Raw genomic sequence first — 21,274 nt, forward strand, 5'->3', positions numbered from 1 at the left:
GAGAAGAGAGAGAGGGCCACACTCCTCTTCCTCAGTGAGAGACATCGAAAATGTTTCTCTCAGTCCAGTAGACGTTCCCTGGGACCTCAAAAAGCTGCTGAACTCAGTCCACCCCATGGACAGGCACTGGAGACATCAGAGAGCAGGGCAGGGCACATCTACCAGAAAGCCCAGGCATGGCTCCATCTATGACGACCCTGGCTAGCAGTGCCCTCCCTCTTTCCAGTCACCTGTAGCGATGGGGAGCTTGCTTCCTGTGGTGGGAGCCCTTTCCCCTTTGAAAGAGCTCTGATTATTCAATGCTGCATCTTATATGAAGCCGACAGTGGTTGCTCAGTAACTTTCATTGCCCGGATCTAGTTCTGCATTCTCTGGGCTCTTTCCTCTAGACCTGAACTCCAAAGTCCTTCCACAATCCCTCGCAGCACAGTGAGACATCCCCTCATCATCCCTCCCATCTGGCACCTCTGGACATGCCTCATGAAACTAGGCTGGCGGCTGGGGCTGTGCTTTGTTGCTGGTTAGAGGACAGGTTTGGAGAACCCTTCATGTCTCCTAACTCTGAATAAGTCCACCAATCACTGTGACCCAGACATCACTTGACCCTCATACTTCTGGTGTTTAAGCTTCAGTCCCAAGCAATTTAGGGTCCCGCAAACCCTGGTCCAGCCCTTCATCCATCAGAAATATCTGCTGTTCTCCTATCCAGGACCCAGATCTCAGAAGCCCAGGAATCCTCTTTCAGTTCCAGCCCTAACTGCCCTCTTCTTTCAGGACCACAGTGGCCATGGATGTGAGGTGGAGCTAATAATAGGGGTTATGGCACTCTCCAAGCTGTGATCAGATAACGCTGGTGGGTGAGGAGGACTCCTTGGATGAAAGGCGCCGGGAGAACTGATGGTATCATTATCTCGAAGTTTGAGCAATTACTTCACTGTGGCTCCCTAGAGTTGAGAAACCTATGAAAACTGTGCCCGATCTAGTGTGGGGTGGGAGAGAGGGAGGTTTGGAAACAGGCAAATGAAGCCAGTAGTCATGGGTTGAATTTCACCAACTCAAAGACACCTATGTTTAATATGAAACATTTGTTCTGAAACTACTACCTGTGCAAAGCCAGCTCTGGCACAAACATGCTTGGATCCCAAAGCCACAGGAGCCCTGTGCTCCACAACACCTATCACCTAACAAACAGTGGCCCTTTGCCCAGAAGTCAGGGTCAAGACATCTCCAGACACAAATGGTCACTAATTCCATTTAGCAAATATTTGCTGGGCATCTGCACGAGGCTGGGCAGGTGCCTGCCCTCACAGGGCTCACAGCCCAGTGGCTAGGACAGGGACTTGGGCAAGGCCAAGCAGGAAGCTGGAGCTGACGAAGGGCTAGGGACAAAGGCTGACTCGGGATTGAGACGAGTCTGCACCGTACTGCACAGCTCCCATTCCAGGTCCTGCCAGCCAGGGGCTTCTCAGGAAGGCCAGGGTGCCCTGTACCCTGTTACAGCAGAGAAACCAAACCCAGCAGACCAGACTCCAGGCTCCCCAGGCCAGGACACACCAGCCCCAGTTCATAAGATCCCTCCCTCGGCCATGCCTGTCCCCTCCTTCCCCTCATCAGGCTACTCCACCAAATGTCTGACACACAGGTCCCTGAAGTCATCTTGTCCAGTCTCCTCATTTTGTAGCCAGAACAGTCATGCCTGAGATGGAAGGTGGTCTCTGCTCTGGGCCCAGAGAATCCAGGGCTGGAGACTAGAACTCCACCCCGACTCCAGCACTCTTTCCTGTGCACAGTCTTCTGGAACACCCACAGCCCTCTAGCATGCACCTCCTCTACTGTGCCCGCTGGGTTTGCCAACACAACCTTCAGATCCAGGGGCAGAGAGAGCCATCAGGGACAGTACCAGGTGCCACAGCTTTTCTCAGGAAACCAAGAGGTTAGCTGGGCATAGTGGCACATCCTATAGTCCCAGCTGCTTGGGAGGCTGAGGTGGGAGGACCACTTGAATCCAGGAGGTTGAACCTGCAGTGAACCATGGTCACATCACTGCACTCCAGCCTGGACCTTGGGGAACAGCGTGAGACCTGTCTCAAAGAAAAAAAAAGAAAGTGAAAAAAAGAGAGGGCAGCCTCCTAGAAATGTCTCCAATCTAGAGAAAGAAACCTCCAGGTGAAGGGGAAGTTGGGCTTAATCCCTGGAGTCTTCAGCTCACCTAGGCACCAGCTAATTTGGCATCCTTTCAGAACTGCCCCCCACCCCGCCACTCGCCTCCCTCCACAGATACACACCCTATGTATTGTTCTGAAATTTGCTTGTTCCCTTAAAAATTTGTCTTTGTGGGGTGTGGTGGCTCGTGCCTGTAATCCCAGCACTTTGGGAGGCTGAGGTGGGAGGATCGCTTGAGCCCAGGAGTTTGAGACCAAGCTGGACAACACAGCAAGAGCCCTTCTCTACCAAAAATTAATTTAAAAAATAGCTGGGCACTGTGGTGCATGCCTGTAGTCTCAGCTGCTTAGGAGGTTGAGGCAGGAGGATTGCTTGAGTCCTGGAGGTTGAAGCTGTAGTGAGCTATGATTGCACAACTGCATTCCAGCCTGGATGACAGAACCAGACCCTGTCTCAAAAAACAAAAACCTAAAACTTTTCTCAATAATATTCCCGCCCCTACACCTCTGGTTTTTTCAACACTCCCAGTTCCTCCCTAGACTCGGGGAGTGTTCGGGCTAAACGGCTTGAAGTCATCCTCATCAAGGTTGGGCAGGGCCCTTGGACAGGGCATGTTCCCTGTTCCAATGAGACCGCAGTTGGGCACCAACACTATGTGCAAAAGGTGGTGATGGATGCCCAGAGAGGCTGCAAGCGTGTACCAGGGCCCAGAGCCAAAGGGAAAATAGACAGGGCCCCATATGGCAGGAAAAATACTGGACGGGAGTCAGCTTCAGAAAGCCTGGAAAAGGCAACAAACCCATATTCTGCTGGGCACAGGACTTGAAGAGCTCAGACTTACTGGGCACCATGGAAATGGATGTGGACACCAGCTAAAGAAATTCAATCTGGCAGATAACACTCAATAGAGGACCATAGGAAGATGAACTCTAACCCGCAGGCCACCATTTGAAAGAGACATACTCAGACAATAAAGGAAGTAGATGGGGACTGCCCACCTTTGCTAGACTTAGGGATCAGCTGGAATGTGTCCCAGGGGGAGCCCATGCCACCCTGAGATGTGCAGAGAATGTATCTATGATGGACTTGCCTGGTTAGCATGAAGCAGCAGGCATCCTAAAATCCAATTCACCCCAGAAGCCGCTGCCCATTTAAGAACTGTCACATGTTAAAAGCTACAGGAAGGGTGATAATATCCAGACGAACATACAAAGGCAGCTGGTTCTACATGGAGCCTAGCCAGCCACTAACATCCACAGATTTCCCCTCCATTTATGAGGACACGTCTGTACTCAAGTCTTGCTCACAGGAGAGAGGGAGCCCAGCCAGATGCCAGGCACGCCCTCTCTCTGTGGTCTTCAGCTGCCTCATCCACACCCCAGGCCTGATCCAGGCTCAGAAAGGGTTAAGCATGTGTTTACCAATTTCACTGCCTGCTTGATCTAAGGGAGAAATGGTAGGCTGTAGTGGCACTGGGAAACAGGCAGCCACACAGCTCTACGGACATAACCCAGGAGAATCTCCCATGGCTACTGTGTTAAAAGAGGGAGAACCTTGAGTTCCATTCAAAAAAGTGGCCCTGGTTTGTGAAGGTGAGGACATAGGACTCACAGTGCCGGGATAAAAATTTTGATGGGTCAGTTCAATCCCCTGGACTCTCTGCTTCCTGTGAAAGCTGATACTAATGTGGTTTCCCGAGCTCTTTTTCCTTCCAGAAAAAGATTGCTCTGGCCAGCATAAGTCAGAAATTCTATTTTTCAGCATAAACTAATAAATTAGCATTCAGGTCTCTTGATAATTTAGATTCCCATGGATCACTCACAAGGGATTCTAGGTCCATCTGGGCAAGCTGGTAAAATAAAACTCCTGAATCTACTGCAGTTAGCATCTAATCTTGGCTAGCAGTCCTGTGGGGGCTCAGACCCAAACATCCTACAGGCTTCATGCACATCTCAACCCAGAGTTCAGGGCCATAGTGAACTAACAGGCTAGGCACACACATGGAGAGAACAAAGTCAGTGTTTCTTAGAGGTTTACTAGGTACTCAGCACTTTACTAAAAGCTTTTTATTTCCTTTATTCCTCATGATAACTCCATGAAATGGTTACTACTTTTTTCCCCAATTTACAGGCAAGGAAGCTGAAGATTATTAAGAGGTAAACAGGTTGGCTGGGCATGGTGGCTCACACCTGTAATCCCAACACTTTGGGAGGCTGAAGCAGGATGATCACTTGAGGCCAGGAGTTTGAGACCAGTCTGGGCAACATAGCAAGACTCTGTCTCTCCAAAAACTTTTTTTTTTTTAAATTAGCCAGACATGGTGGTGTGCACCTATAGTACCAGCTACTCAGGAGGCTGATGCGGGAGGATCACCAGAGCCCAGGTGGTTGAGGCTGCAGTGAGCCATGATCACACCACTGCACTCTAGCCTGGGCAACAGAGTGAGACCCCAGCTCAAAAAAAAAAGAGCTAAAACAGGTTGTCCAAATCACACAGCCAGTAAGTAGCAGAGCTGGGGTTTGCATTTAGGCAGTCCAGGGCCCCCACTGTTAGCCTCTCTATACCTATGATGGGTTTAAAATTTGTCAACAAAGTCTTTGATACTCTTCCTTTCAAGAGGTGAAGCCTAGTTCCTCCCTTCAGACATGGGCTGGACTTAGTGACTTGCTTCTAACAAACAGAATGTGGTGGAAATTACAATGGATGACTTTCAACATTAGGATATTAAAGGCATTATGAGTTCCTTCTTTTTTTAACAGCTGTATTGGGATATAATTAACATATCATGCATTTCATCGATTTTATTTATTATTGAGATGGAGTCTCACTCTGTCACCCAGGCTGGAGTACAATGATGTGATCTCAGCTCACTACAACCTCTGCCTCCCAGTTCAAGTTATTCTCCTATCTCAGCCTCCCGAGTAGCTAGGATTACAGGCATGCGCCACCCACACCTGGCTAATTTTTTGTATTTTTAGTAGAGACAGAGTTTCACCATGTTGGCCAGGCTGCTCTCGAACTCCTGACCTTAGATGATCCACCCACCTCAGCCTCCCAAAGTGCTGGGATTGAGCCACTGCACCCGGCCACACTTCACCAATTTAAAGCATGTAATTTTCTTTTAGTATATTCACAGGATTCTGTAATCAACCACCTCTAACTAATTTTAGAACATTTTAATCCTCTCCTAAAAGAAATCCCATACTCTTTCTCAGTCACATCCTATTCCCTTCTCCCCTCAGCCCCTGTCAACCACTAATCTGCTTTCTGTCTCTAAGGACTTGCCTATTCTGGATACTTATATAAATAGAATCACACAACACATGGTCTTTTGTGATTGACTTCTTTCACTTAGCATAATGTTTTCAAGGTTCACCCATATTCAAGGTTCACCAAATACGTATCGGTATTTTATTCCTTTTGTGGCCAAATAATATTCCATTGTATGGATATACCACATTTTGTTTATCCACTCATCTGGTGATGGATATTTCAGGTTATTTCGACTTTTTCGCTATTATGAATAATGCCGTTTTGAACACATGTGTACATATGTTTGTATGATCATGTGTTTTCATTCTTCTTGGATTTATACCTAGGAGTAGAATTGCGGGGTCAAATGGTAACTCTACATTTAACTGTTTGAGGAACTGCCAAACTTTTCCAAAGTGGTTGCGCCATTTTACATTCTGGCTGGCAATGTCCAAGGGTCCCAATTTCCCCTCAACTTCTTCAATGCCTGTTATTGTCTCTTTTTTTTATTATAGTCATTCTAGTATAATTGTATCTCATTATGGTTTTAATTTGCATTTCCCTGATAACTAATGACATTGAGTATTTTTTCATGTGCTGTTAGCCATTTTTCTTTGGAAAAAATGTCTATTCAAATCCTTCACCCATTTTTGAACTGGGTTACTCATCTTTTTATGGAAGTTCTTTCTTGCTTTCACTTTTGTATCACTTGCCTAGAGGGAAGCCAGCTGCCACATAATAAGGAAGCTCAAGCAATCCTACGAACAGGTCCATGCAATGAGAAACAGAAGCCTCCTAATTACAGGTAGCAAGGAACTGAGGCCTCCTGCCAAGAGCCATGTGAATGAGCCCTCTTGGAAAGGGACTCTCCAGCCCCAGTAATGCCTGCTCGGGCAACTGCAGGTAGGCAGGCAGGCAGGGAGAAAGGAAGGAGGGATGGAGAGAGGGAGCGGGGAAGGAAGGGACGGAAGAGGCAGGGAGGGAGGAGAAAAGGACCAAGAGAGGCAGAAAGGGAGGAGAAAAACAAAAACCAACTCAAAAAGCTTAAAAAACATATATAGGGGACTTCCATTTCTGGGATGACAGATCCACTGAGGAAAACTAGAAATGCTAAACAAAGTATGTTAAAGCATCTTTTTAGGTAAACGAGAGAGAGAGGAGCTACCAGGCAGGATCTAGGGGGATGGAGGACTGTAGAAGGAAGCCTAGTGTTTTTCTGGGCTAATTTTCTCCTGGAGTGTTTTCAAATTCCAGAGGGCTGATTGAGAGATCAAGAGGCTGAGTGAGTTTCTGCCTGCCTCTCAGGGCTACAGGAATAGGAACTAGGGACCAGGGCCCAACGAGAAGCAGGGTTCTTCTGAGCCCCACCTTTTGCGTAGGGACCCTGAAGGGTTGCTCCATAGGAACAGGATGAACTGTAATCAGACACAGCTCCTCCAGGGACTACAGCTCGACTTCAAGTACTCTCAGTCCTAACCCTGAATTAAGACTATCCCAGTGACCCTAAGCACCTGACAAACAAAGATTTTTTTGAAGGAAAGTATCATCCTAGGTCTGCATTGAGAAGAAAATAATAACTCTGTGCCTGTACTGTTTGTTTGTTTGTTTGTTTGTTTTGAGTCATGGTCTCACTCTGTCACCCAGGCTAGGGTACAGTGTCACAATCATAGCTCAGTGTAGTCTTGACCTCCTAGGCTCAAGTGACCCTCCTGCCTCAGCCTCCCAAGTAGCTAGGACCACAGGTGCATGCCATCAGGCCCAACTAATTTTTTTTATTTTTTGTAGAGATGACGTCTCACTATGTTGCCCAGGCTGATCTCAAACTTCTGGGCTTGAGAGATCCTCCCGCCTCGGCCTCCCAAAGTGCTGGGATTACAAGCATGGGCCACTCACCACTCCCAGCCATGTGCCTGTTCTTTGTTATAAACACAGTACGTCTACAATGTAGATCTAGAAAGGTTGAAAGAAAAAGGATGGAAAAAGATATGTCAGGCAAATATTAACTGAAAGAAGTATGGGTAGCTATGTTAATATCAGGAAAAGTAGACTTTATCCCTACTAGAAATAAAGAAGACTTCACAACAATAATAGACTTCATAATAAAAATTTCAGCTCACCAGAAAGATAATAATTCTAAATCTGTATGTTGTTAATATAGCTTCAACATATGTAAAGGAAAAACTGACAGAACTGCAATGGGAAATAGACAATTTTATAATCGCAGTGGGAATTTGAATATATCTCTCTTAGTAACTGACAGAGAAAACAGGAAAAATCAACAAGGATACAGAATATTTGAACAATATAAAGAGCAAACTTGACCTAAACTTGACATACACAAACAACACTGCACCCAACTGCTGCAGAATCCTTTTCAAGTACACACAGAACATTTATAAAAACTTACTCTCTTTGGGAAGCCAAGGCAGGCAGATCACATGAGGTCAGGAGTTCGAGACCAGTGTGGCCAACATGGTAAAACACCACCTCTACTAAAAATACAAAAACTAGCCAGGCACATTGGTGGGCACCTGTAATCCCAGCTACTGAGGAGGCTGAGCCAGGAGAATCACTTGAACCTGGGAAGGGAGGCTGCAGTGAGTTTACATTGTGCCACTGTACTCCAGCCTGGTGACAGAGTGAGAATCAGTCTCAAAACAACAACAACAACAACAAAAAAAAAACTAATTCTATGCTGAGCCATCAAGTAAATCTTGATGAATTTCAAAGAATTAAAAGGATGGAGGTTATATTCTCTGACTAAAATGCAAAGTAAATATAAAAATATTACCAGAAAATCCCCAATATTTAGAAATTTAGAAACATACTTCTAACTAACGCAAGGATTGAAAAAGAAATGACAATGAAAATTAGAAAATATTTTGAAGTAAATGATAAAGAAAAAACTACATTATCAACATAAGTCTTCTGAATACTAGAAATGTTCAATTTTTGACTCTGGTGAAAGTTACAAAGGTATTTCCTTTGTGATAAGTCACTGGATTGCACATTATTGGGGGGGACACTTTTCTGTCTGTCTGTATAACATTTCAAAAATTTTTAAATGTTTAAAAAGAACATACAAAGCCGAATGGGAAAAGAGGACAAAGGGCTATTTACAGGCCAGAAACTTTGAGGAATTTCTGAAAGCTCCCGAGCAGATGGACTCTGAATGACACAAAAGCCAACAAATACTGAGGAGTATGACTAGCAAATGATGAGCTCCTGAGAAACAGTTGGATAGGTTTCCCCAGCCATGCCAGGGAATCTCCCAGGCTCAGAGCAGCAGGAATGGAAACACGTGCTAGTCAGGGGCAGCTGGCAGGGACACATTGAAGGCCTCCAGCTCAAGGCCTGACCGTGCACTGCCCAACACACCACGCAGCTGGCTGGCATCTGTTCCCAAGCTTCACTCTCACTACAGAAAATGAATTATTTATCTCCATGGCTTCTAAAGAGAGGCAGAGACAGGAGTGGAACGGGCCCCAGCTAACATTGTGCCAACACAACAAACATGAGGAAAAAAAAAAAAAATTTACAATGCCAAGCAAATCAATGACACTCCTAAGTCTACTCTGTCTCCAGAACCACATCTTCCCAACTTCCCTCTGGCAAATCAGGGACTCCAGGCAGTCCTCTAGAGCCTGCATTTATAGCTGCTCCCGACAGCTTTCATTTTGCAGGTTTACAGGGGGCTGGCATTTCTAAAGAGAGGTGCGTTGTGTCACCAAATGTCCACAGCCACCTGTGGACCTCAGAACATGTCCAGCTTGCCCATCATCTCCAGATCCAGATATCCTGTAGAAAAGGCAACCTATTCTCTCTCCTGACCACTCACCACATCCAGGTGACTAGAGATCCCAAGCAAGTTAAAAATTTGGTTCAGAGACCCCAGGTCTCTGATTCATCAGTCAAACTAATAAGTTGGTATCCCTTCAAGATGATATTTTAAAACTATTTATCCAACATTTTTGTGAACTTGGGTTTTTTATTTTCTATATAAAATATTATGCCTAAAATTCATATGGAAACTCAAGGGACCCAGGACAGCCAAAATGATCTTAAAAGAGAAGAAAAATATTGGAGGATTTACACAACCTGATTTCATAATTTACTACAAAGCAATAGTAATCAAGACAGTGTGATACTGGAATGATAACAGACAGATCAATGGAATAGAATTAAGAGCCTAGAAATAAGCCCGTGGGTCTATGGGCAATTGATTTTCAATAAAGGTACCAAGATCATCCAACAGAGAAATGATGGTATTTTCAACAAATGGTACTGGGACAACTGGATAGCCACACAAAAGAATGAAGCTGAACTCTTACCTCATACCATACACAAAAATTAACTTAAAGTGGATCAAATACCTAAATATAAGAGTCAAAACTACAAAACTCTTAGAAGAAAACATACAGGTAAATCTCTTGGTAACTGACAGAACCTTAGATTTGGCAGTGAATTCTGAGATATAACACAAAGTACAAGTAACAGAAGAAAAAGTAAATTGAACTTCATCAAAATTAAAAATGTTTGGGGTTCTGGCTGGGCACAGTGGTTCATGCCTATAATCCCAGCACTTTGGGAGGCCAAGGCAGGAGATTGCTTGAATCCATGAGTTCAAGACTAGCCTGGGCAACATAGGGAGAACTCATCTCTACAAAAAGTTTTTTTTACATAAGAAAATTTAGCCAGCTATGGTGGTGCAAGTCTATAGTACCAGCTACTCAGGAGGCTCAGGTGAGAGGATCACTTGAGCACAGACGGTCAAAGCTGCATGGTCAAAGGGGAGCCATGATCGTGCCACTGCACTCCCGCCTGGGCAACAGAGCAAGACCCCATCCCCAAAAAAAAAGCTTGGGGTTCAATGAACACTATTAAGAAAGTGAAAAAACCCCACAGATTGAGAGAATATATTTGCAAATCATATATCTGTTAAGGAGCTTTCATCTAGAATATACAAAGAAATCTTACAACTCAATAATAACAAGACAAAGAGCCCAATTTTAAAATGAACAAAAGATCTGAATACATTCTTCTCCAAAGAAGATATATAAATAATGAGCACATGAAAAAGATGTTCAACATCATGGGTCATCAGGAAATGCAAATCGAAACTATAATGAACATCAATTCACACCCACTAGGATGGCTAGAATTAAAAAGTCAGATAATAAGAAGTGTTGGTGAGGATGTGGAAAAACCAAAACCCACATACACTGCTGATGGGAACGTAAAATGATACACACACATTGGAAAAGAGTTTGGCAGCTCCCTAAATAGTTAAACACAGAGTTACCATAGGACCCAGCAAATCTACTCCTAGGTATATACTGTGTGTATATGAAGAGAAATGAAAACATTTGTCCACACAAAAACTTGTTCACAAATGTTCATGGCAGTATTATTCACAATAGTCAAAAGGGAGAAACAACCAAAATATTCATCACCAGATGAATAAATTTTTAAAATGTGGTATATTGATACAATGAATACTATTCAGCCACAAAAATGGATGGAGTACTGATATCTGCTATAACATTATGCTAAGTGAAAGAAGTCAGTCACAAAAAAACATACGATTCCATTTATACGAAATGTCTAGAATAGGCAAATCTAGAGAGAGAAAGAATAGTGATTGCTTAGGGCTGGGGACAAGGGATGATGGTACAAGCTAAAGAGCATAATATCTCTTTTTGAGGGAATGAAAATGTTCTAAAATTGTGATAATAGTTACACAACTCTGTGAATATACTAAAAACCATTGAATTGTATGGTTTAAATGAGTGAATTGCATATATCTGAATTATATCTCAATAAAGCTATTACAAGAAAAACCAGCAAATATCCTAATCAAAAGAAAATACATAATCCTGGAGAAAAATATTATGTATACCTACAATGACTTCACATTACATCAGTTTTTACAATAAAGAAAAAAATCCCTCTAGAGTAGCTGGATCCTAGCTTCAACTTGCCTAGTCCCTTCTCCTGAAGTAAGGCCACCTCCTCAGAAGGCAATGTCTTTCAATAATGTCACTTGAACATACCCCTTTTGGGGGACAAGGGGTTGTGTTCATGTGTACACACAAATATATATATATATATCATGCAATACTCTCCCCAAAGGGAATTCCGATCAAAACAGTTTTGTCTCTTTATATTTCCATAGATGATTACGCTCCCTTTACATGTCTGTGTTCAGGAAACTACTAGCTAAGCAACATCTTCACCTGGTTCTACCAAGGCAAAGCTCACTGTATAAGGCCAGGGGCTACCTACTATGCTAAGGAAAGGCCAGCGGACTGAAAAACTTAGCCAAAACCTTCACAGTAAAAGTGGTCCCCACTGGCTACAAAACTGACGCTGAATCCATAGCTTCCAAACCTGGATGACAGTCAGAACACTCTGCGGCTTCTTAAATGTTCATATTCTCAGGATCCACCCCAGACCTATTAAACCAGAGTCTCCGGAAGAAGATTCTAGGAATCTGTGTCTTTTTAACAGGCTCCCCACATGCTTCTGATATTTGGCCAGGTTTGGAAACCACTGATAAGAATCTTTGCTCATAAGCAGATCAGCAAAGATCATAGTGGATAAAGAAAATCAGCAGCCTGAAAGAGGGGCACCACGACAAATGGCACCCAGGGAAACACAACCAGTGCAGAAAACAGGAGAGAATTTCTCAAATACTCTCAAGAGAGATGTGAGAGGAGCCTGCACAAATAAGAGCAGGTGGCTTCCCACCCCACCCAGGCTCCTGCCTGCCTCCTGCACACTCAGGTCACAGCCACTTCTTCAAGCAGCAACCTTCCCTGATACCCATCGGACTCAGCCCTGAGGCCATGGCTGGGCAGGAAGATCCACTCCCTGCTGGGCCTGAATCCTCCCCAACTTCCCAGATCTGGCAGGGAGATTAATCCAATAGAAGAACATGGACCAATGCAAGGAAATATTCACATCAGGCCACTAAGGAAAACATATGGGTTACAAAATTGTCCATACAAACTTGATCTCAATTGTATTGAAATTTGATGTCTAAATACACACACACACAGAGAGAGAGAAATAGGTATGGAAATAAGCATGGAAGGATATAAATCAGAAAGTTAACAGTGGTCTGTCTCCCTGGGAAGTCAGATTACAAGGATTTTCACTTTCTTCTTTTAACTAAGTTTTCAGCAGTAAACACATGTTACCATGATAAGGAGGAAAAAAGCAAACACATTTTTACTTTTTAATCAGGACACAGCTAAGGTAAGAGGACCTCACAGCTCCCTGACACCCTTTCCTGACCACTCCTAGCCCAGCCAACACAGATCATCCTGGAAACCACCCTTGTCTCATAGAGCCCTGCATCCCAATGGGGTTAGCAGGAATTGCCTCCTAGGCTGGGGCATTAAGTGAGATAATGCAGGTAAAACACTTGACATAAGGAATGGCAATGGTAAGTGCTCAACAAATGATGGCTAGTTAATTGCCCTTTATCTTCCACCAACTGGACCAGAGAATTCCTGCTGCCAGACGTCAGGCAATTTCAAGGGGCCAAGCCATTGCTCTTCCATCATTCCCTCTACCCCTAGGGAAAAAAAGCAGGTTGTGGAAAACCAAGTGTGTTGGGCAGGAGTAAGCCTGAAAGCAGAACAGCCAGGAACCCCAGGGAGGGACCAACTCCTTGGGCAGTCTGTCTTTGAAAGCTGGGCAATGTCCAGTTATGTTGCAATAACAGCCCCAACCTTTAGAAGGAAATTGTATGCAAGTTCAAACAAAAATGCGCTGGACGGGTCATCTCTTGAAGGCTTAAGCTCAGCTACCAACTCTGCCACTGGCTCATGGAAGACTTCTTAGTTTCAAGTCTTCACAGAGGAAAAATAACCCCTCTCCACAGGGAGTTGCAGGACCAGTGAGGAAATGAAGGGCTATCCTCTAGGGTAGGGTTGCTACCTTTACTATGGCTATCAGGAAGGACAGGTTTGTCCAGGCCTTTGGGCAGCTGCCGCCCAGCTGTTATTAGGGGAAACTCAGTCTGCTACCTAGGGGCTTGGGAGTGAGGCCTGCTGTTCATTTCTTTCCACCTTAAACCCTGAGGCAGCCCTGGGACCCTCCTAAGGGATTGTTCTGTCTTGGAGGAGAGAATTCTCCCATCTCTACTGTGGCTCAGATACCCAACAAAGTCAGATTGCAGCCTCCAAGTGAGCCTGCAAGGCAGCAGAGCCAAAGGATCCAGCACCTGTCCGCTCCCTGAGCCAAAGGAAAGTGGGTGAATGAGATCTCCTGTTGCTATAACAAGACCTTGATTTAACCTGAGCTGCTTGCTAATGAGAAACTCAGTGGTGACAACCTGGGTCTCTGAAAGATTAACTAGAGTGTGATTATTCCAGCCAAGTGAGGCAGAACCAACTGCAGTTGGCACCCATGGTCGGACAGCAGGTGGTGTCCAGCAGCTTGCTTGGACTGAGCCTGTGCCCTGAGCCCCTCCTGGGCAGTCACAGGAGAAAGGGGCCAGAGAAGGTGACCCCAGATAGAAAGAGCACCTGCTCCCAGCCTCGCCTGTCACCACGAGGGGCTGCATTTCCGGGCGCTGGGAACAGGGTGAGGCAGCCCCTGCCGCCGGCCCCAGCGGGCACTTACCAAAGGTGGTGAGGTAGAAGGACAAGTCCGGGTGGGCACGCCGGCTCCCGAGGGAGACGCGGTGCAGGGAGCGCTCCATGGCGTCCCACTGCGACTCGGACAGGAGTGCCTGAAACCCAAGGCGGCTGTGTTGCTCCCCAGTAACCGAGGCAGCAGGCTCACCGCCCCCTGCGCCGGAGTCTCCAGCGCGGGAGGAGCGCGAGCGGGAGGCAGGGCTGCCCCGCGCGTTGGAACGGCCCGGGCGCGCCCGGCCCTGATTGGCCCGCGCGGGTTTGAATGGGGAGAGTTCCACCTGCCAGAGCAGCGCAGGGCCGGGGTGGGAGAGGCAGGCGCCGCGGACCCGCGCTGAGCAGAGAGGGCAGCCACCCCAGGAGCCGGCAGGACCGTGCGGCCACCCCGGGGCTCCCGGCCCCAGCACCGCGCTCCCAGTTTGAAGGGCCAGTCCCACGAGAGGCCCCAGTCCGGGGTGCCCACTCTACTCTGGGCAGGCTTGGCCTCCTGGTCCAGCTCTCCTAGACCAGCAATTAGTCGGGTTTATAACCTGCTTTGAAGCTCACACCTATAATCATTAGATCCAAGCAAAGGCAAAGGAGCACCCGATGGTCCAGGGCAATGAGGTTTGGAGAAGTGTTCTCTGCGCTTGGACAAGTTGCCCCCCACCAGGCTGCATCCTCTTCCCAAACCCTGCGTCCTGGATCACTCTCTTGAGCCTCCTCTTGAACAAGTGCTGCCTGACACAGATGGGAGCAGCTTGCTCCAACCAACCTGATGGCCCCCCATCCCACAGCCTGATGCCACCGGACAGCAGGACAGGCCTACAGCCTCTGAGAAAGAGGAAGGCACAGGAAACAGAGGGGATGGGTGAATCCCCCAGCCTGCTGCAGTAAGGCAGAGTTGGAAGGTCAACCCCTGTGCTGCTTTGTCGGCAAACATTTACAGGACACCTCCGGATAGCAGTTTCACACCAAGACATCTGCTCTGCAAATCTCTGACTGTTGCCACTGTGGGAAGGAAAGCTGTTAGTCTCGTAAATCTAAAAATGGGAAGTGTTGGTATTTGTCCCTGTTCCCCAGACTTCATCGCCAAGTGGATATTTGTGGTTCAGTGATCCACTCAAAAACAAGATGGGGAGATGCAAGAGAGAAAGTGGAGAGAAGAGTTATGTGTTGAGTACCAGATGCCAGAGGCTGAGCTGGGCAATTTACACATATCATCTCAGTTAATCTTCACAGTATGTCTAATAAGTATTAGCCCCAATTTACCAGGAAGAAATCTGAACCTCAGGCAGAGAAGACAGGTGACATGCCCAAGGTTTGTAGAGCTAGGAATAGGCACAGCTGAAATTTGAACCCAGGCCTGTCTGCCCTAAACACCATTGTCCTATTCTTCCTTGGCCTCCACATCTGCCCCATGGCCAACAGCAGGTGCAGAGAGCAAACGCCACAGGGTCAGGTGGCCACCAGTGAGGAACAGAAACTGGAGAAGGAGCCCTGAATCAGCAAACTGGTGATAAGTCACATAAATGCCATAGGATTGTTTGAATCCTGGCACTTCGTGAAGTCCTACCCTGCTCTTTACTGTACCCCCCACCCCGCTCTCCCCCTCCAACCTCGGTTACACACACACACAGTGAACACTGCCTTTAACAAGAGCAGGTCCACTCTCCTAGCCTCAAGCCAATGACAGATGGACTTACCTGCACCCTGGACTTGGGCATGCCTGATCCTCTTCCTGGCTGGAGAAGTTTGAGTTCACTCATCTCTTCTGGGTAGAGTGATATCAGGGCTCAGTCACTCCATCCAACCAGGGAATATGGGCAACCTCAGGCTCAAGCTACAGGATGTAGACAGGACACTGAGCACAGAGACGTGGCAGACCTGCAGGAGCAAGATGGGAGCATGAGTTTGGCCTGAAGATGCCCCATGCAAGGGGTATTTACTCCCAGGAGGAACTAGAAAGCATGGTGTTCAGGAAACAGAGCAAAGCAAGGCCCACAGGGAAAGGAAAGGTGATGTGCTCAAGATGACAGTCACTTCTTCACAACTTTGCCAGGGACCACTGTAGAGCCTCCTCCCAAAGGGGAGACTATATTGGACTCGGGAGGCTGTGAGCAACCTGCAGGTGCAACACTCAGGAGGGTGAGATCCAGAAAGAGAACTGGGCAGAGGTGTGCTGTCTGAATGTGACCTAGGAGAGAAAAGACCGAGGCCCATACTGGGCACTTACACCTGGTAATGGGAACAAAGATCCCACTGCTTTGTAGGTCCCCTCCTGATTCCTGCCCCACTCAGCAGCTAACCTATTCAGTTGGAAGACTGCAAGGCCAGCCTGATCCTGAGCTGGCCCCTCTGGTGATATCACCTTCACCACCACCAGCAAGGTTCCTTTACTTAGTAGCATGCTGGAAGCTTCCTTTTCCTAAAAGGACAGGTCGATTACCCTTTCCTCAAGAGATGGAGGAGAGAGGTGAGTGGGAGTTTGGGCAGGGCACTTCAGGAGATACTGGCGCTATTAACCCACACTGCTGTCCACAAGCAACATCCAGAAAAGCTCATGGTCATGGCCCTGCTCTCCCCAAGAAGGCAGGAGAGTTTGACCAAGCCTGGCTTTCTCACATGTTCTGAGCATTCTAGCACCCCCTGGGGCTCTTCCACCTCACACATGTCCACACACGCTCCACACATACATCATCATACCACACACATTATAACAATAATACACTCTGTGCACATAAATACACATACCTTAACATATCCCATGTACACACACAGTCACATCATATGCACATATACACATACATAAACACACTACATACAAACCTCACATGCATATACAAACACACCCCACACATTATATATGCATCCTATGCATATATATAAGCACACACATCACACAGATGCATGCACACAAAACACATACACTACATATATACCATATTCATATACACAGATTGATTTGAAGCACTTAATAAAGTATCAAGCAATGATTTTAGGCATTTTTTTTTTTTTTTTTTTTTTTTTGAGATGCAGTCTCGCTTTGTCGCCCAGGCTGGAGTGCAGTGGCACGATCTCGGCTCACTGCAAGCTCCACCTCCCAGGCTCACGCCATTCTCCTGCCTCAACCTCCCAAGTAGCTGGGACTACAGGTGCCTGCCACCACGCCCAGCTAACTTTTTGTATTTTTAGTAGAGACAGGGTTTCTCTGTGTCAGCCAGGATGATCTCGATCTCCTGTAATCCCAGCACTTTGGGAGGCCAAGGCGGGCGGATTTTAGGCATTTTTTTAAAGACTGACTATATCTGGAAGAATAAGGAATACTTGAGTTTTGAAAGGAAGGGACTAAATGGATTTATTTGGGTGCATTTTCATAATAACTCTCAAAGAATCTTAGTAACTTTAAGATATCATCTAGCCCAATAATAACCAAGAAAACTTAGAAAAATAATAATAAAGGGAACTTGGACTACCAGATGTTAAATGGTGTTAAATAATATAAAACTAGAAAATAAAACTAGAAAGAAAAGACAGATCAATGGAATAGAGCAGAAAGTTCAAGGGGATAATTTATTTAGAAAATAACAAAGATTTAAAGTGTTTTAACTAAAAATTCATTTAAAAAAGTCAGAAGAGGAATAAGCTAATTCAGAAGAAAAAAAAATTTTTTTTGAGATAGTGTCTCGCTCTGTCACCTAGGCTGGAGTGCAGTGGCGCAATCTCGGCTCACTGCAAGCTCCACCTCCCAGGTTCATGCCATTCTCCTGCCTCAGCCTCCCGAGTAGCTGGGACTACAGGCACCCGCTAACACGTCCCGCTAATTTTTTGTATTTTTAGTAGAGATGGGGTTTCACCTGTTAGCCAGGATGGTCTCGATCTTCTGACCTTGTGATTCGCCCGTCTTGGCCTCCCAAAGTGCTGGGAATACAGGTGTGAGCCACTGAGCCCGGCCAGAAGAAAATTTTAAAAGGAAATAAAGTTAAAGAGGTAGCAGTGAGCTGAGATCGCGCCAGTGCACTCCAGCTTGGGTGACAAGAGTGAAACTCCATCTCAAAAAAAAAAAAAAGAATTTAAAATGTTTATAAAATATATGGCAAATATGTACAAAGAAATCTTATAAGTCAAGTAGAAAAAGACAGATGTACCAAAGAACATGAATAAGCATTGTACAAGAAAGGAAACACAATTGACTAATGCATAAAAAGAAAACTACAAATAAACAGCTTTAGGAAAGAGAAAGAAAGCCAAGATACAAAGATATTTTAAATTATAAGAGAAAAGCATTGCAAACTGGTTGTATAAATTTGCAAATTTTACAATTAGTAATATGCAAAATTTGAACCATCTTTGCATTTCTGAGATCAATGCCAACTTGATCATGCATATACTGTGGGATTTGGTTTGCTAATATTTTATTAGTATTTTTACATCTATAGTTGTCAGTCAAATTGGTCTATGTTGGGATTTCTACCTTTGACCTTTTGTCTATAGTTTCCTGTTTCTAACCTTATTTGGTTTTTGTCTTTGTCTAGTTTCCTACCTAGCGCTGACAACCCTTCATTTTTTTCCTAGGTTCTGAAATAGCCAAAATTGCATTGGCATCATCTGTTTCTTGAAGGTCTTATAGAATTTGCCTCGAAAACTACCTGGGTTTTCTAGTAACCAAGGAAATAAAAAAGAAAAAAAATCTGGTCACATCATTTGCTTTCAGAAAGTTCAAGCATTTGTATGTATATACGAAGCAACAAAGATGCAGAGTTGTTAACTGAATCAGGTTGCTAAGCTAGTAAATAAACAGTGGGGAAACAAAAAGCCAGCTCCCAGCAAGAGAACCATTATAGAATACCATCTCTCCCAGCAGTCCTCCTGCTCAGAGTGGCGAGGCGGCAGTCTAGCAGGACTGAGACTTCTGTGGCTACTGACACATTAAAGTTCAATTCAACAAGTGTTTGCTAAGCACCTATGGAGCTGAGCCTTGTAACTGGGCACTGGGGACACGTATAGCAGTGAACAAGATGGAGTTTATAGTCAAGTGGGAGATTGGGTGAGCATTACAATAGAGGAAACACAGCAACCTCCGGAAGCACAGAATAACATTTCACTTAATCTGGGGAGCTAGGCAGACCAAGATGATAAAGGAGATCGGGGAAGACTGTCCAAAGAAAGTCACCTGCAGGATGAGTTAGCCAAGTATAGGAGAGGAAGGAAGGGTTACAGGCAGAAAGAACAAAACATTTAAAGGCCAGAAAGTGAGAGGGGATGTTGTACGTTTGAGGAACTGAACAATGGGAAATGTGGTAGGGAACTTAGAATGTGAGGGAATCAATAATATGCAAAAAGGCAAACGGGGCCAAATCATACAGGGCCTCAGCCAGGCGTGATGACTCATGCCCGTAATCCCAGCACTTTGGGAGGTTGAGGCAGGTGGATCACCTGAGTTCAGGAGTTCGAGACCAGCCTGGCCAACATGGTGAAACCCCATCTCTACTAAAAATACAAAACTAGCCAGTGTGGTGGTGCATGCCTGCAATCCCAGCTAATCGGGAGGCTGAGGCAGGAGAATGGCTTAAATCCAGGAGAAGGAGGTTGCAGTGAGCCGAGGTCGCCACATTGCACTCCAGCCTGGAAGACAAAAGTGCAACTCTGTCTCAAAAAAAAAAAAAAAAAAAAATCATACTGGGCTTCATATTTTATTATAAGGAGCCTGGGCTTCATTTTAAGAGCATACAGCAGTTGTCAAAGATTTTAAGCAAGATCTCAACAGCCTTTAATTCACATTTTAGAAAGATTGCTCTGGCTAGAATATGAAAAAAAAAAATGAATTGGTTAGGGGGTGGGGGCATTTGCATGACATGAGGGTTGGAAGCAAAAATTGCTCTTAGAAGTCTTTTCTAGTCATCCAGGTAAAAGATGACAATGACCAAACTAGTGAAATGGCAGTAGGGATGGAAAGAGATAGAATCAATAGGCCATGGTGATTGAGTAGAAGATGGAATGCAAGGAATTCTGGCTTGAGAAATTGTTTAGAAGTGCCCTTTACAGAGATGAAGAACATGGGAGGCAGGGCTGAACTGAGGGGAGAATGGATGAGTTCAACTGTGAGCCTGCTAAGGTTGAGTGACCCACGTGCTGCCCAAGTGAAGATGTCAAGTGAAGAGTTGAACACAATGGACTGAAGCTCAGCAAAAAATACTTAGGCTAGAAATATAGATTTAGGAATTCCCTGTGAGGCCATAGGCATGCATAAGACAGCCCACAGGGAATGTTTAATGTGAGAAAGCTCAAGACAGAACCAAGAATCGTACCAACTGAAAAAACAGGCAGAGGAAGAAAGGCCAGAAAGGGGAAGGAAAAGTCAAGGGATGTATTAAGAAGGAAATAACAGTCAACAGTGTCAAATATGGTTAAGAGGTCCAGTAGGTTAATAACTGAGAAGTGTCCATTAGATTTAGCAACAAGACAGTCCCTGCTGACCTTTCATCCCGAAATAAAATGCTGGGGGGCAACGACTTCACATGAATGAAAAGGTACCACATTTACTCTAAAAGGAAAAACACCCTGGGCTCAAAGCCAGACCATATTCTTGGGGCGGGTTTTTTTTCATGTCCTAAATTTAACCAGCTGGAATGCTTTATTAAGTGGTATTTTATTCACCCTTGAAAGGAAGGATTTGCCTTTTAAAAGTGTCTCTGCAAGTCATCTTCAAGGTAGAACAACATAGTATCTTTGGGTTAATTGTTCTCTACAGGAACAGATGCTGGTTGCTGTAAATATCACTGAGGAACTTTAATTTGCCCCAGATGTAAAAGCCTCTAGTGACCTAAATACACAAACAGGGACTGAAGAGAACCAAGTAAAAGATTCAAGATTTCAAGTGTAAGCTGAGAGATACTGCTTCAAAGTGGAAAAGACCAAACCTTCACCACCAAAGGAATGTGAACTAGTAAGTTAAGTCCAAAGATAAAAGCTAAAGACTTGATAAGAGCCAGAAAAGCAGAGTGCCCCGTCTCTGCTAGAATGACTCAGCGCCCTCGCAGTTAGGCTGGAAGCCCTTTCAGCCTCTTCAAGAGCTGCTTTTCCTGGCCTGATAATGAGAACTTGGCCTGGCATAATCCTACATTCCAGAGGCCCTCAGTTTTTCAAAATTAAAAAACAATATAGACTTCTGCTTCTAGCCAAGATGGAATAACAGGAACTGGATTTTCCCTTCACCTGAAACAACTAAAAGACTG

At 45.3% G+C, this 21,274-nt stretch overlaps 3 protein-coding genes across 6 annotated transcripts in view; 2 read left to right on the top strand and 1 right to left on the bottom strand.

Moving 5' to 3' along the window:
- The window catches only part of RGS3 (regulator of G protein signaling 3), a 133,210-nt gene extending 117,339 nt beyond the window's left edge, over positions 1–15,871 (bottom strand). For 2 of the 4 annotated variants that reach the window (XM_050760974.1, XM_050760978.1), the window contains exon 1: positions 14,050–14,259. In XM_050760974.1, coding sequence (XP_050616931.1) covers positions 14,050–14,128 — 79 coding nt within the window. In that variant the 5' untranslated portion in view covers positions 14,129–14,259. Of the gene's footprint in view, positions 1–14,049; positions 14,260–15,745 lie in introns of those variants that run through there. The other 2 variants (XM_050760975.1, XM_050760973.1) reach the window with 2 other exon arrangements.
- Positions 1–21,274, top strand: part of POLE3 (DNA polymerase epsilon 3, accessory subunit) — a 353,914-nt gene that overhangs the window by 290,992 nt on the left and 41,648 nt on the right. The window lies entirely within an intron of this gene.
- CDC26 (cell division cycle 26) overlaps positions 1–21,274 on the top strand; it is a 258,302-nt gene that overhangs the window by 33,916 nt on the left and 203,112 nt on the right. The gene's annotated exons all lie outside the window — the stretch shown is intronic.

This window comes from Macaca thibetana, chromosome 15 (genome assembly GCF_024542745.1).
Source record: "Macaca thibetana thibetana isolate TM-01 chromosome 15, ASM2454274v1, whole genome shotgun sequence".
NCBI lineage: Eukaryota > Metazoa > Chordata > Mammalia > Primates > Cercopithecidae > Macaca > Macaca thibetana.